We start from the raw sequence: 17,234 nt of genomic DNA, 5'->3' as shown, positions 1-17,234 counted from the left end.
AATCCAACTTGCCAATCACTTTATGGCCCCTTTTGGCCCTTCTAATTGCCATGACTCTCACATTTCAGATGTGGACTTACCCAACAACAAATGCTCTCTATTTCCTGCCTCCTGCCTAATAAGATTGTAATCTTCCTCACTCCAAATTACAGGAAGGAGATGGCGAGCTTAGTAATGTGGTGACACAAGGAACCATAGATGGGGGTTTAAAAAAAAAAGATTAATTCAGCAGGTCAGGCAGCAGCTTTGGAGGACATGAATTGACGACACTTTGGGTCCGCACCATTCAGCGGACTGATCATAGTGGGGTGGGGGAGGAGGGGTGAATGCTAGAAAAGAGGTGGGGGCATGACAGCATGGAAAGTGATAGGTAATCCAAGTGAGGCTGGTTTGGTTGGCAGACCAGAAGGTGTCACTTAAGGAGAAGATATATAAAGCCAGAGGAATAGAATAGGTGAAAGGGAATAAGAGTAGGAGGTCGGAGGCAGAGGGCAGGATAGTGAGAGGAATGGATGCATTCCAGGATGGGACACAAGAAAGAGAGGGGAAAGTAGGACAGGGGGAAACGGGGTGGGATGTTGGCTAAAATTAGAGAATTCCATGTTTATGCCTTTGGGTTGTAAGCTACCCAAGCAGAATATGAAATGCTGTTCCTCCAATTTGCATGTCCTCACTCTGGCAATGGAGGAGGTCCAGGGCAGGAAATTTGGGAAGGGAAGTTCATATAGTTAGCAACTGGCCGATTCAGCAGGCCTTGGTGGACTGATGAAGTGTTTAGCGACGCTGTCACCTAGTCTATGTTTTGTCTTGCCGATGTAAAGGAGGCCATATCTGGAGCACCAAATGCAAGAGAGGTTGGAGGAGGTACATGTGAATTTCTCACCTGGAAGGGAAATTCGGATCCTAGATGGATGTAAGGAAGGAGATGCATGTGAACCTCTGTCACCTAGAAGGACAGCTGGGGTCCCTAGATCGATTTGAGGAAGCAGGTGTTACATCTCCTGTGGTTGTTGGGAAAGTGTCAGAGGAATGAGTGGTTTTGTTGGGAAGGGATGAGTGTTGCTAAATAAATCTTGAGTTGCTGCATTCTATAACCAGTGCCAGCAGCATAATGCCTAAAATAAGTGGGTGGGGTGTTCATCAAGCATTTTTCACATTTAGTGTGATGAGATCTTTATCCATGTAGACAAACAAAGATAATTTTCTCCCATGCATTTTAGATGTGAGAGAGGCTGTGAATAACGGGGAAGTGAGCCACAACACAAAACATATATATGGCCTCTGCCCTTGTTTATTAGCCGTGGCTGGTTCAATTCATAGCCGGTAGTTACTTTACTCTCTAAGGGAATTGATGGAGCTTTGCTTTCATTTATTGATAATTCTTGCAATTATCTACATTTTTGATTATCTAAAAATACTCTTATCTATTAATTACCTGAATGATGGTTGTATGACAGAATCTGAGCTTCCTGGTATTGCTTATTTGGTGAAACTGACTGCAGAACGACATATTTCCAGCAATGGAATGCATTAATCACAAAATTTGAAAAATATATATTTATAATAATCACACTCTAGATGCACAGCCTATTTTGATACTAGTTGTTTAGTAAATATTTGTGAGATGATCAGTATTCAATTTACCTCAACGTGGACATGTTAAGAATTGCAGATGTGAATGATTTAGTCACACTAAGAATTTGTGGAGTGATGCAATCCATTGAACTTTAAATAATTGGGATGAAAGATTTTCTTCGATGAAACAGTCATCAAAACTGGGCGGTATGTTTCATGTAGACAGTTTTTTTTTGTGGGAAGCTTTTCTGTGCAGATTTACTACATTTATGTTTTACTTTAATTTCTCAAGATCTTTAACATAAATGTGCCATATGAGAGTGGCTAATTTCATGAAAATGTCTGAACACCATGATTCAATTCAGTTGGTAACATTATCTTCAGTTGAAGTGTGTACAGCGACTTCATGGGTTACAGCTGACTTGACTTGCAGAAATCCAACCTTATGCAAATTCTCACCTATGTTTTAAAGACATTTTCAAGATACTGCTTTGTGCCCTTCTTTCATGACAGGACACAGTACATATTCCATTTGTCTAATTATGCAAAGTAGTAGGATGAATATTAAATATATTAAAGAATTATAGCAAGTATATGTAGTGATACGATTGGGTTAGCTACAAAAAACAGATTTTGCCTTGCAGAAAAATCAGCACAGGCAAAGAACACTTGTGTAACCTGGGTTTTGCCCACAATTTGTTTCTAATCCCCTGAAGTGAAATTGATATCCAAAAGACACTGGAAATTACAAATGTGATATGTTTCTGGTAAATAACAACAGAAATGGCAATATCATGCCTCCATTGTAATGGACTAGACCAGGCCATGAGGCACACTCATTTCCATGCACTCGCCCTTCCATTTCAGTTGCTTCCAATTTCTCAGACCTCACTCTGAGCTTGCTATGTGCCCATTATATTCAAGATCTCAGTCATCAATTTCTGAAGCTGAGCCCACAAATCAAATCACATCCCTTCATTCCAGTAATGAGCTGAAGTGCACTATATTATGTCAATTGAAGTAAAAGGTTGTTACCAATGAGTTGATATGCATCTGGACCTTGGTTGTGGTTTTCCTATGAGTTCATTCTGGAACTCATTGACCTTACTTGCTAATAGAAAGCAATTTTGAAAAAAGCATGACCATCATGTAGCTTTACTGAATTCACTGGACTGTACACAGTAACGTCAAGACCTTCAATTAGTGAGGCAAATTATCTTGTAGAATGTTTTGATCCCCTGCTTTAGATTGAATAATAAAGCGCAAACAGTGCATAAGCTATTTCATTACTTCCATCTAACCTCTAAACCTTATTTTGCAGTGGCACCTGATACAATTAATAACCATGTGAAAACTTGTAGAGAGGAACAGAAAAACCTGCACTTTTTTGCCCCAGAATATGGAGGTAAGGGCAAATCACAACCATTAATCACTGTCAATGTGGATTGATTATTGATTTTAAATGGGACAAAATCGCTGTTGCTTACAAATGGGGTTGAGGTTTTTTTCATTGCTAAATGCCATCTTCAAATTTCTCTTGATCTTTCATGTAACCTATCGGAAAGTTCCTACAAAAGGATATTAAATATGTGCTGTTTTTGGCTGCATATCAAAGTTCAATTTTTAAATCCTTCTTACCAGTTCTTGCTTTAGAATAACACAATGTTGCTGGATTTCTCGTATAACACTGGGAATACTTATACTTAAGCTTAATGTCACAAGGGGTATACATATTATGCCATGGGTCTTTGTTCCCTTTCCCCATTCAAATAAACAACTAATTATTTACAGTGCCGTCCGTAATGTTTGGGACAGTGTGCTACTGCATATCTATTTGCCTCTTTACACCACAATTTGAGATTTGTAATAGAAAAAAATCAAATGTGGTTAAAGTGCACATTGTCAGAGTTTATTAAAGGCCATTTTTATACATTTTGGTTTCACCATGTAGAAATTACAGCAATGTTTATACATTGTCTTCCCCATTTCAGGGCACCATAATGTTTGGGACTCATGGCTTCACAGGTGTTTGTAATTGCTCAGGTGTGATTAATTGCCTCCTTAATGCAGGTATAAGAGAGCTCTCAGCACCTAGTCTTTCCTCCAGTCTTTCCATCACCTTTGGAGAGTTTTATTGCTGTTTATCAACATGAGGACCAAAGTTGTGCCAATGAAAGTCAAATAAGCCATTAATGAAACTGAGAAACAAGAATAAAACTGTTCGAGACATCAGCCAAACCTTAGGCTTACCAAAATCAACTGTTTGGAACATCATTAAGAAGAAAGAGAGCATTGGTGAGCTTACTAATCGCAAAGGGACTGGCAGGCCAAGGAAAACCCCCATAACTGATAACAGAAGAATTCTCTCAGTAATCAAGAAAAATTCCCAAACACCTGTCCGACAGATCAGAAACACTCTTCAGGAGTCAGGTGTGGATTTGTCAATGACCACTGTCCGCAGAAGACTTCATGAACAGAAATACAGAGGCTACACTGCAAGATGCAAACCACTGTTAGCTGCAAAAATAGGATGGCTAGGTTACAGTTTGCCAAGAAGTACTTAAAAGAGCAACCACAATTCTGGAAAAAGGTCTTGTGGACAGATGAGACGAAGATTAACTTATATCAGAGTGATGGCAAGAGCAAAGTATGGAGGAAAGAAGGAATTGCCCAAGATCCAAAGCATACCACCTAATCAGTGAAACATGGTGGTGGGGGTGTTATGGCCTGGGCATGTATGGCTGCTGAAGGTACTGGCTCACTTATCTTCATTGATGATACAACTGCTGATGGTAGTAGCATAATTAATTCTGAAGTGTATAGACACATCCTATCTGCTCAAGTTCAAACAAATGCCTCAAAACTCATTGGCCGGCAGTTCATTCTACAGCAAGATAATGATCCCAAACATACTGCTAAAGCAACAAAGGAGTTTTTCAAAGCTAAAAAAGGGTCAATTCTTGAGTGGCCAAGTCAATCACCCGATCTAAACCCAATTGAGCATGCCTTTTATATGCTGAAGGGAAAACTGAAGGGGACTAGCCCCCAAAACAAGCATAAGCTAAAGATGGCTGCAATACAGGCCTGACAGGGCATCACCGGAGAAGACACCCGACAACTGGTGATGACCATGAATCGCAGACTTCAAGCAAACAAAATACTACATGACTACTTTCATTTACATGACATTGCTGTGTCGCAAACATTATGATGCCCTGAAATGGGGGGACTATGTATAAACACAGCTGTAATTTCTACATGGTGAAACCAAAATGTGTAAAAATGGTCTTTATTAAAATCTGATAATGTACACTTTAACCACATGTGATTTTTTTTCCTATTACAAATCTCAAATTGTGTACAGAGGCAAATAAATTAATGATGGGTCTTTGTCCTAAACATTATAGAGGGCACTGTAGATTTAAAGAATTATTAAGATGCAAGCTAATTTTATGTTCTACCTGTGGTTAAAAAAATGTTTAATCTTAGTTTTTGTATAGTATACTTATGTAATTTTACTGACGCTTGTTCTGGTAAGACAAGTTCATAAGTTATAGGAGTAGAATTAGGCCATTTAACCCATCATGTCCACACCGCCATTCAATCCTGGCTGATCTCTGCCTCGTAATCCCATTTTCCTGCCTTCGCACCATACTCCTTGACTCTGTCTTAAGACGAGTATGCAGTTTCTAAAGGAAAGGTTTCGAATGGATGGTGGTGGTGGTGGTGGAACAGTCTTCTTCCATTGTTCCAAGTTTCCTCTGGCACCTTTTCTCTCATCAATCTTGCGTAACAGGACTTTTAATGTGTTTGCTGAAGTATTATCTACCCTAAAACAATGACTGAGGTATCACCATATAGGTCTTACCATAAAAATGATGATATATTTCAAAGAGAGAATGCATCTAGCATGACTTTAATCAAAACTTTTGTTAGCAAAAAGAGACATTGGCTTGGCATTATTTTAACTAAAAAAGTCTTGCATCACATGGAAAAAGTAGTATTGATCAGTGATTAGTGAGAGACACCATAAAGGAAATGTTTAATTTTGCCTTTAAAGCACATTTTTGCTTTGTGCCACATGGGACATATATACTGTGCCATGGCTCTTCATGGTGGATCTTTGTTCCTTTTTCCCATTCATATAAACAACTTAATTACAGTAGAACTTCCAGTTGCTGCAATTTTAGTTTGGTATAGCCCAGCAGTGCTATGTTTGATCCCAAGCTTTAAGTGTAGGAAACATTTGGCTTGCTTGAAGGTGTTTTCAGAAATTTAAAAAAAATTCTGATTTTAGGTTGAGACTGGGCCAGAGGCTAGGGGTGGGAGGGGGGTGGGGGGAGGAGACCCGCAACCGCTGCCGAACCGCCACTGGACTGCCTTCGGTCCCCCCCCACTCGAGACAACCAGACCGACGGGGCACCGGACCCCAGGCCCAGCGCAAAGAAGCGCCAACCCCAGCACCAGTGGCCCCAGTGCCAGTTCACCCATGGCCTCAGCCGCTACCCCAGTACAAGCCATACCTTGCATACCACCGGATTCTGCCCCCACGGTACCCGCTGCCACCTGCGCCATGCGCCAGCCTGAGCTCAGCCTCCTCCAGCCCGGCGCTAGACTGGACCGCGCTGCGGGGGGCCTTCAGCCCCGACCAGGTTGGAGCTGGCCCGGACTTGGGGCTGTGCAAGGGAGGGAGAGGAGGTTGCTGCTGCCGCCAGCACCAGCACCACCACCAACAGTGTCCGCAGCTCCAGCGGGCGCCGGCTTTCCATGGCCGGCAGGAGCCCATTCACAGACACTCTCTCCGACCAGGACGACTCCAGCAGCAGCGGCTCCGAGTCGCCCAACGGCTGCCCATCTTCAACAGGATCTCGGTGTCGTACTGAGGGGAGGGGATTAGAGGTGGAGGGCTGTCAGGACAACCTGGCGGGACAGACAGAGCTGAGCTGGAGCCAGCGGCTGCAAGTCCGATGCCACCCCGGACAGGGACGGGACACCGGGGAGGGGACGGGGACGCCCAACAGCAACTCAACAGCATCTGCAGCGACGGAGAGCTGACACCGACTACGGACGAAACGAAGGCCTGCACACGATGCAGCACCACTGTTGCCAATACTGTTTTATAGCTAGTGACATGGCAGTCGGAATACTGAACTCGCTTATTCCGACTGCGCATGCCCAGGCCGTAGGTCACTCTATATAAACATTGGATCGAATCGGGTCTCCCGTGCTGCAAGCGCTGTTCATTTGCTACTGGAGTTAGCTACACTAGTTCTCCCTTCTCCACTGGTCCATGCAGAAGGGCGGCCAGACGTGCCCATCCCTGTCCGGTGGCGGCCCCGGAATTGCAGCCGGCGTGGGGGGCAAAGCCCCTCTCTCGTTCCCTAGTCCCTGCCTCTCTCCTGCCATCTATCTCTGACCGCCGCTCCTTTGCGGGAACTGCTGCTCAGCGATTCCCGTCGCTGCACCAACTGAGACCGTAGCTCTGGGGAGAATCGTACCTTCCCTCCCCCACAGTGAGTGGGACCCGAATCCCTTAGGATCGTCACAGTTCACAGAGTGACCTTGGCGGGCCGGAGACCATCGGCTGCGTCTCTCGCTTTTCCCAGGGACTGTCAGTTGGCCACCTCTGCGCCGGAGCAGCGGCGGCCCACAGCTAGCGCGGAGAAGAAACGCTGCCCCGCCGGGTACACCGACAGCCCCGGTCTGACAGGTCAGCGGAACTCTCCTGCAGACACCACCCCAATAAAAGCCCATTTCCCGTTCCCCATTCCCTGCCTCCTCTCTCCTGCCATCTCTCCCTTTGACTGCCGCTCCTTTGTGGGAACCGCTGCTCAGCGATTCCCATTGCTGCACCGACTGAGGCCGTAACTCCAGGAAGGGCACAGGAGAAGGATGGGGGAGAGGGGTTGTAGTTGCCTAAAATTGGAGAATGTAATATTTACACAGGAAGCTACCCAAGTGGATGAAGGGTGGCAACAGCACCTCGCATTCTGCTTGGGTAGATTGCAACCCAACGGTATGAACATTGAATTCTCCAATTTCGGATAACCCCCAAGCCTCTCCCTCCACCCTTCTTTCCCATCCCCTCCCCTTTCTTCCCTCTTCCCTGTGCTCCACTTGGACTTGCACCTATTTCACTTCGCCCTCTCCCCTTTCTACATTCATTTCTCTAGCTTCACAATTTGCAGCTCTTCAAACCTTTTGGCTGGACCCTTCTGTCTTTTTATCTCTGACCATCTCCCCCCCCCCCCCCCTCCCCCCCGCAATCGGTCTGATGAAGGTCCAAACCTGAAACGGCACATTTATGTTCTCCAGAGATGCAGCCTGACCCTCTGAGTTACTCCAGCACTTTGTGTCAAAAAATACATTAAAAAGTAGCATCTGCAGTTCATTGTTTCTATGACTGATCGGAAGATTGAGGAACTAACCATTAGGTACCTATTTTAGCAGAAATCCTATGCCAGCCCATTTTATTCTCCCCACATTCTCATGAATCACCCTTCGCAGATGCTAACACTCATTAATGTTCAAGAGCAACTTAGTGGCTATTTAATTTACTATATTGCACATTTCTTTTGGGATGTGAGGTGCATGGTTGCGGGAAGAATGTATAAATATCTCAGACACTATTTAATAGCAATGTTACAAAATTTTGAGATTTTAAAAGTCAAGTCTGCAATTTATCCCATGAGATAAAGCATAAAAATAAGTTTAATTTGACACCTAATTCACTTTCATATCTTCAGTATTAAAAAAATTATGGCCATTTTCATATGCCATAAAATTAGCATCTTGTTCCCTATTGCTTTTCAATTGACTTAACTCAAAAGTTGTGATCGAGGACAGTCAAAACCCATAACTTTCTTAAAAATTAGAGAACTGAATGAAATTTTCAGTTATTATAGATTGAAGCATTCTGAAACAAATATGAAACAATCTTACTTGGACTACCTGAAATTAAAGCATATAATTAGCTAGTTACCTAATTGTAGCTAATTACAAAAATCAATTATTAGATCTAAACATCTATCCATTTCTAAAGAAAAGGTTAACATTGTTAAATAGCCTAAGTGTCCAAATAACATTCACACAAGAATTCACAATATAACATGATTTTTAAATCTCATTGTCATGAATTTATAGGCCAAATGGAAGGAATTTAATGTTTAATTCCCGTAAATTAATGGGCATTTAAATCATCTTGCGAGTGGGTTTTTGGGGAACGCGATCGATTGGAACGTTGCGGTTGCGGTGAATTTGAACCCCATATCAGCAGGAAAAAACACTGCTGGTTCGTATGGAGCCAAAATCACATTTTCGCCAATTAAATTTGGATCCTAAGAAGCAAGTTTATATGTAAAATAAATGACTTGCATTATGTTTTGTCCCCTACTTGAGATCCGTCCCGTTGTAGGCGTTGAGGGCGTTAGAAGTAGCTTTTTATTTTACTCCAGCGATTTAATTGTCCCGCAATTTAAAAAAAAAAACTTTTGAGAACGCAAGTCCGGTCGATTGTTCTGCAGCAGCTAGCAGCCCGAGGAAGTTCGCCTTCGACAGGCAGGAGAAAACGGCATTTAAATCCCCCCCTCCCCCCCCCCCCACCTCAAAGGCGCCAAATTTGCGCACACGGCCAGTGGCAGAACTGCAGCGCCGCTGAAGGTAAGTATTGTAACATCGCTATATTTAGGTCCCTGAAGCTATGAGGCACCAATGTGTATAGTGCCACTGTGCTATCCAGAAGCCAATTTAAGACTTGCTTCTGGAGCATTAAAATCCTTGAATGAGTTTTTTAAACTGTAACTTTTAGCATTCTAATGCAGCTTTTGTCTTTTACAGCTGTAACAAATGTGACTACGGCTGTTGATATTTACTCATTTGGAATGTGTGCATTGGAGGTATGTTGTAATTATGGTTGAAATTTGCATTTGAGTGAAAGGAGAAATTAAGTGGGATTGTATGAGGTTATGAGTTTGTCTTTTTGATTGTATTAAAACTGTCCGTAGTTTTATTTAAAAAAGGGACAATTGGTTTTTTTCCTCTTTATCCCTCCCAAATGGAGTTTGGTTTGGAATAATTCTGGTAGGTTTTAATGCTCAGGGTTTTAATTTAGATTTTTAAATAATCTGTTGGCTATTTACTGTACCTTGCTACAGGTGACAATAATAAACTAAACTAATATTGTGAACAAATCATTTTCTATCTTATCAGCCGTCATTCATTTAGGATAACTATCCAAGTATGAAAAATGTAGATTTCAGTTTATTACAAACCGGGCTGCTACCTCAAGACCTAGAGCAACTTCCATTGGCCAGCCCATTTGTGTCCAATTCACATCACTCCTTAATCGTGGAGCAATGGGGATCACAGAGCTGCCAAGTAGTACGGATTTTCCATATTTTGTACGGAAATGCGATTAGAATACGGATGTACGATTTTGGCTGAAGAAGGGTCTCGACCACAAACGTCACCCATTCCTTCTCTCCAGTGTTGCTGCCTGTCCCGCTCAAGGTTTAAACAGTTTTAACGCGTGGGAATTTAAACGAAGCGCTGTGGGTTCTAAATATAGCGCTACCCGCTGGAGCACATAGCGCTAGAGCTTTACACATAGCGCTATGGCCACAGCGCTATGGGTCACAAACTGTTCAGGACTGTTCAGGAGAGACCGAGAGAGGGAGGGAGGGAATAAGGGTAGGGAGAAAAAAAGGAAGGAGAGGGAGGAAGAGAGGAAGCGTGGGAGGGAAAGGGGGAAGGAGGGAGGGAGAGAAAGGGGGAGGGGGAGAGAGAGAGAGGGAGGACGAGAGGGATGGAGAGAGGCAGCGAGGGAGGGAGAGAGGGGCTTCCAAATGGCTTCCACATCATCATCAGGTGCTAAAAGCAGGAAGCAGCCGTTCAAACAGCAGTATACAAAAAGATGGCAATGAATGCACTTGGGTATGACCGCACATTAAAAAAAACATTTTTTTCAGCAAAATTGCACCACGTAAAAATACTGATTTCGTCAGTAAAATACTGATTTTCAGGTACTAGAATACTGAAATGCTCTGACAAAACTTAGCAGCTCTGGGATCACAGTTTGGATAAATAAAGAAATAAAAATAAAACTGGAAAATAAGTTGCCTTTTGAACTTATTGTGAAATGTAGTCAACATATGAAATCACTTTTAGAGAGTTGTGACTGATGGAAACATTCTTGTGATTTCAGTTATTCAAAGTAAGTTAGTGGGGAAAGTAGCAGAATACTACAGGTTTCATTTTAATACTCATGTTTCAAATAATTGAAGTGAACTTTGTCCAATTTCTCCAAATCGATCAATCACTTTTTATTGTTCCAGATGGCAGTTTTGGAGATCCAGGGTAATGGTGAATCATCATATGTGTCACAAGAAGCAATCAATAATGCAATTCAGTTACTTGAAGACATTCTGCAAAGAGTATGTATTACAATATTTGTACTGAAATTTGAAAACTTTGTTTCCAGCTTTCATTAGACTATGTTTTAAGAGGAATTCACTAGATTTAGCTGCAAGAGTATATTTAAAGATTTTGAGTAGGTACTATTTTTGAGAAAATAGAGGCATTGCTGTGCTTTCTTGGCCATAGTGTCAATGTAATTGGACCAGAACAAATTGGTGACATTTACACAGTTTATAATCCACTGGTTGTGAAGAAATGGTCGACCATATCTGATTCACCAAGGTAGCATGCATCGCTTATGATCTAGAGCATTTCTGTTTCTCCAATGTCTGTAGCTACATATCTTATAACAAATGAAGGAGGATATTCTCTTCCCCCCCCCCCCCCTTTCCCTTTCCGTTCCCCCTGTATCCCCCAGTGTCGACGGTTCCTTGGTATACCTAAATTTTACTGCTCCACATCTTCTCGAGAATATTTGTTCTTTAGTTTGACTCTACTATCTTAGTATTTACTGAAATAGATGATTAGATCAGTTGTTTATGGAAGGTCCACATAAACAGTTGAAGTTCACCATAACCTAGAATACTTAGAAGGGCAGTTGATATGTCCTTTGAAATTGTATATTTTTAGACATTCATTATTTAGAGTTTGGATAGAGATATCGGTAAGGGCCATTTCATCTGGTTAACAAAGGCTAAAGGCTTCAAGAGTGATTTTTGGTAGTGTTGCTTGGAATAGTTTAAAAAAAAAAAGAATATGAGCTTTCCATTAAAGATAACCGATTTAGGCACACATAATCCTCCGCCATTTCCGCCACCTCCAACGTGACCCCACCACTCGCCACATCTTCCCATCTCCCCCCATGTCTGCCTTCCGCAAAGACCGCTGCCTCCGCAACTCCCTCGTCAATTCTTCCCTTCCCTCCCGCACCACCCCCTCCCCGGGCACTTTCCGTTGCAACCGCAAGAAATGCAACACCTGTCCCTTCACCTCCCCCCTCGACTCCATTCAAGGTCCCAAGCAGTCGTTCCAGGTGCGACAAAGGTTCACCTGTATCTCCTCCAACCTCATCTACTGCATCCGCTGCTCTAGATGTCAGCTGATTTACATCGGTGAGACCAAGCGTAGGTTGGGCGATCGTTTTGCCGAACACCTCCGCTCAGTCCGCAATAACCTACCTGACCTCCCGGTGGCTCAGCACTTCAACTCCCCCTCCCATTCCCAATCCGACCTCTCTGTCCTGGGTCTCCTCCATTGCCAGAGTGAGCAACAGCGGAAATTGGAGGAACAGCACCTCATATTCCGTCTGGGATCCTTGCGTCCTTATGGCATTAACATTGAATTCTCCCAATTTGGCTAGCCCGTGCTGTCTCCTCCCCTTCCTTAACCCTCTAGCTGTCTCCTCCCACCCTCCCATCCGCCCACCCTCGGGCTCCTCCTCCTCCTCCCTTTTTCCTTATTTCTTTCCCCACCCCCCCATCAGTCTGAAGAAGGGTTTCGGCCCGAAACGTCGCCTATTTCCTTCGCTCCATAGATGCTGCTGCACCCGCTGAGTTTCCCCAGCAATTTTGTGTACCACCGATTTAGGAACATTTGCATGTACAAAGGAAATACTTGATGCTTTGAAGAATTATTACTTTGGATGCAAGGCATTACAATTGATACTAAATGGCTGGATGCAAATATCTTTTGTGTGTAAAATTGTGACTGGTACACAGGAGAAAGCCAGGCTACTAAAGATTTGTCATTATGCACCGGTACAAAATGCAATCCCATTTCTGCTTGAATTTTAAAACACACGGTTGAAACAACTACACACTATTTGAGTTAGTAAAATAAAAAGTTTGAGAAGGTGAAAATATTAATAAATAGAGATTCTCAGTTTAAGCCGAATATGTGGTCAGACGTTGATGATGTCCTTAATTAGAGCACTTGTGATCACAACATGCTCCTGGCAATGAGGAGCTAGTAATAAATGTCAATAATTATCAGTCATTTAAGTGCATTTTTTCTTTCATGATAGGAATTTATTCAGAAATGTTTGGAGGTTGATCCTGTTAAACGACCCACTGCCCGTGAACTTCTCTTTCACCCAGCTCTATTTGAAGTTCCTTCACTAAAGTTGTTAGCAGCACACTGCATCGTCAGTCATCCTCGTAAGTACTTGTGAAAACACAAATTATCGTCTTCAAACCGTTTGAGAAAAATTTGGGTATGAATCCTAAAGTCCACGAGTTGAAATAAATACAGGAATTGCTTGAAATAAATAAGTGAGCTGATCTGGTGGAGAGGAAAGTACTAAATGTTTTACGTTGATTAAATTTTTTTTTTGCAAGGAAAGAATTGGGATGTTTCTAACTTGGATATTTATTTTTGAAAAGAACACATCTTCCAGAGAATCAAGAAACAGACTTTATTGTCATATATGCCTTGTTTGCATAAAGCTCATAGAGTAAACAGTATACATAGTAATGATATATAATCAATTATACAATTAATGATGAATATGAATTAGTGCTAAAAGAACCAAAATACAATAATGGAATAATCAAATGAGATAGCTACGGCTATGTAGCAGGACCTCTGGGAAGTGGATGTGAAAAAGATGATTTGTTCAAGAATCTGACAGTGGAGCTGTCCCAGTCTGGACACCCAGGCTTTTCTGTATCTTCTCAGAAGGAGAGAAAAGGACATGGCCAGGGTGGCAGACATGCTTGATGATACTCCCAGCCTTCTTGTTACAATACACCACAAAGATGGTTTGGTGTCTGCGATAGACTGGGCTGTGTTTGTATTCTCCAAGTTCAGGCAGTCGAAAGCAGAGCAGTTGTCACAACAGACTGTGTTGCATCCCCTCAGAATAATTTCTATAGCACATCTGCAGATGTTCAAGAGAATCTTTGTAGACGATCTGAATCTTCTTAGATGCCTTTGAAAGTAAATGTGCTGATTTGCTTCAGGGTGAAGGAACACCGTTAGGTTGCTGGTGATATGGATGCCTGGGAACTTGAAGCTGTCAAGCATCACTACAGCAGTTCTGTTGATGAAGACAGTGTTGATTTCAATTCCATCCTGCTTCCTTAGGTCAACATCATCTTTTTTGTCTTGCTGACATTAAAAACTAGGTTGTTCTAACACCATGACACTAGGTTCCCAATCTCTTTCATGAACTCCAACTCATCATTGTTGTTGATTTGGTCGACCACAAAGGTATCATCGTCGAATGTAAAAATTGGGTTGGTGCTGTATTTGGCCACACAGTCATGGGTACACAAGGAATAGAAGGGGATTGAGTGGAACCTTGAGGAGCCACAGTGTTGAGGGTCAGGGTGGATGAAAGGTTATGACCAATTCTAGCTGACTAAGGTCTGCTGGCCAGCAAGGTCAGAAGCTTGCTCTCAAAGTTAGTATATAAGCTTTTTCAGTATTATGAAGGCTGCAGAATGACATTTTTCAATGTATTTTTTAATTGACCACAGCCAACTTTCTGTTTGATATTCCTTTGATTAGATCGTAGTTTCTGATTGACCTACGTTTTCAAATCAGTGTAAAGTTGTCACTCTTCCCTAAAGGTCGTTTCATAACAAGGTTTTGGATTAACTCTTTCTCATTGCACCAAACAAGATCTAAACAACATTTTACACCCATAAGTTATCAATATACTTACCAATGTGGCATCAGCCTAAACACGGGCCACTCATGCTCGAACCCTCGTCAGGAGATACGAGGGCGGGCACGTGACGTCATGGGCTAGAGGGAGTGTCCTGGTTCTTAAGGTCTCTCACCGTGAGACCTAGAGGAGTCAACCGGTAGCTGAGCCCGAGTGAACAACCTCGCTCAGCTGCAGCAACACTGTTATTATAGTTAGCGCACCAACCTAACGTGTCACCACTGAATAAACGACTCTTTGAACCGGCCTGACGTCTTACCTTTATTCACCACGTATGGTGCCGCTACACCAATATATTTTTCAAAAAAACCTTATTGTATGCATTCAGATAAAGCATTCTTTATTTCTCCTTATTTATGCAGAATATCCCCAGATATTTCTAAATTCTCTCATAAGAGGAAACATCCACGTATAACCCGTCAAGAATTTGTGTTTCGAGAAGTCTCATTCTTCAACGCTTCACTAGATACAAGCTTAGCATGTCCAACCTTTCTTTGTAAGCCATCCTTAAGTCGCATTTAATCTTTTTCTGACAAATGGGCAATTTCATATTTTTCCACATTAGCCTTTGCCTATTCATTTAATCTATTTGTATTCCTTTATGAGTACCTCGCGTCCTCCACAACTTACTTTACTGCATTTTTTATGTCCGCAGCAAATTTAGCAAGCATACCTTTGGGCCTTTATCCGTTTACAAAATGTATGTTTAAAAATAAATGTTGGTACTCTGTAATACACCAGCTGTTGTATTGTGCAAACCAGAAAACAAAATTATACGTGTTTCGACAGGATCCTCGGTCTATACCAGCACCTTACTTTCTCTGCAATGAATTTCTGTTGTCTGCAATAATATGCAGCACCTTATCAATTGCCATTTAGCAATCTGTTTATCGAGTTCTCTTTGTCCACAGCATGTTACTTCTTTAGTTAGCTCCAATATTTTGGTCAATCTTGATTATACCTTACAAACCATATTGACTTTGCCTCATTGCCTTAAATTCCATGAATGCCTCAAATCCTTGCAATAATGTATTGCATTTAGACACAAAAAGCTGGATGAACTCAGCGGGACAGGTAACAAGCATCTCTGGAAAGAAGGGATGGGTGATGTTTTGGGTCGAGACCCTTCCTCAGACTGTATTGCATTTGCATTTGGCAGGTGCATCAGCATGGCTTGCTTTCTGGTTAGCTCCAGAGTGTGTTTTCATAAGAAACTATCCTAAAGACATGCTATGAACTCCTTATCTACGCAACCTCTGCTCATCTGATATTTCTGGCCAATATGTAAATTAATAAACCCCATGATCAACATTGCAACTTGATTTTTATGTTTTTTATTTCAACATTGTCACTATTTTCAGAAAGGGGTGAGGGTGTTCTCTTGAATGATATCTGGCTGTAACGATTTATTTTGAAAAAAGGCAGTTCATTATTATTTCGTTTTAGGATTGGAACAGTTTTTGCTATATTGAAATGATTATCTATTTACAGGGTGGATATGGTTTTAATTCGGTGTTCTTATTTATAGATATGATCCCTGAAAATGCTTTGGAAGAAATATCAAAAAACATCGACATGACTGCAGTTCTAGCAGAGATTTTTCACCATGACGCAGAAGGCGTACAGATCAGGTATTGTAGACACATCGATCCTATAGATCTGTACTGGAAAGAATTGAACTATTACCCATATTTTCATAATGCTATCTTATAGAAGATGCTTTTAAATTGTGTCATGTTCAAGCTTCACCGACTATCGTGTCCACACTCTTGGGTTTGGTGCAGTATACAGAGTTGAATCTAAATCAATGGGCAAGTGACAGTTGCCCTAAGGAAAATGGTGCTGTAATTATTTTTTTGCTTGTAACAAAGCAATAGCTTGAACAGTTTGGGGTACCTTATGACAGCATGCCAATTCCAATCTGATGCTTCACTTCACAAAGGTTCATCAGCAAAACTTTGTCTCGCCAAATGCATCACAAGAGTATCAGCTTCATTGTGAATCAGCATAGAAGATGCAGAATTTATACCACGTTACCAGAGAACTGTGATGTAATCTTGTTGTGGGATTGCAGAACAGCCTCAGTAGAACACAAGTAATATGAGGATCAGGTAAAGGCCATTCTGCCCTTCGTTCATTTTTCTGCTCCTCATTCCTATTCTGCCATTCCATAAGATCATAGCTGATCTTCTATATCACAACCCTACAAATAATAGATATCTTTAGTCTTCCATTTTTCTTCCCTGTCTCCATGTACCTTCATTCCTTTAACATCTGAAAATCTATTGATCTCGACCTTGCATGATGTCAATAGTTGAACTTACACAGCTCCCCAAGGTAGCAATTTTTGAGACTCAAATACTAGTTCTAGATTCTTCAACCAAGGGAAATATCCTCTGCAAGTCCACTCCATCAAGTCCTTTTTATTTTTTTCAATGGTCACTTCTCAACCTTTAAAATTCTATTGAATAGTAGTTTAGCTCCCTCAATATCTTCGCATATGACAAACGATCCATTCGCTAACACTCTTTCACATTGGATTCTTACTTTGTTCTAGCTTTGTTCAACAGCCTCA

General features: G+C 41.9%; 1 protein-coding gene across 2 annotated transcripts in view; it reads left to right on the top strand.

Annotated features, from left to right (window-relative positions):
- The window catches only part of nrbp1 (nuclear receptor binding protein 1), a 96,010-nt gene that overhangs the window by 61,522 nt on the left and 17,254 nt on the right, over positions 1-17,234 (top strand). For both annotated transcript variants that reach the window (XM_033025962.1, XM_033025961.1), the window contains 5 exons: positions 2,897-2,980; positions 9,412-9,470; positions 10,908-11,006; positions 13,013-13,145; positions 16,188-16,290. In XM_033025962.1, coding sequence (XP_032881853.1) covers positions 2,897-2,980; positions 9,412-9,470; positions 10,908-11,006; positions 13,013-13,145; positions 16,188-16,290 — 478 coding nt within the window. The remainder of the gene's footprint in view (positions 1-2,896; positions 2,981-9,411; positions 9,471-10,907; positions 11,007-13,012; positions 13,146-16,187; positions 16,291-17,234) is intronic.

This window comes from Amblyraja radiata, chromosome 8 (assembly GCF_010909765.2).
Source record: "Amblyraja radiata isolate CabotCenter1 chromosome 8, sAmbRad1.1.pri, whole genome shotgun sequence".
In the NCBI taxonomy this organism is placed as follows: Eukaryota; Metazoa; Chordata; class Chondrichthyes; order Rajiformes; family Rajidae; genus Amblyraja; species Amblyraja radiata.
This window is presented reverse-complemented; position numbering and strand designations above follow the sequence as displayed.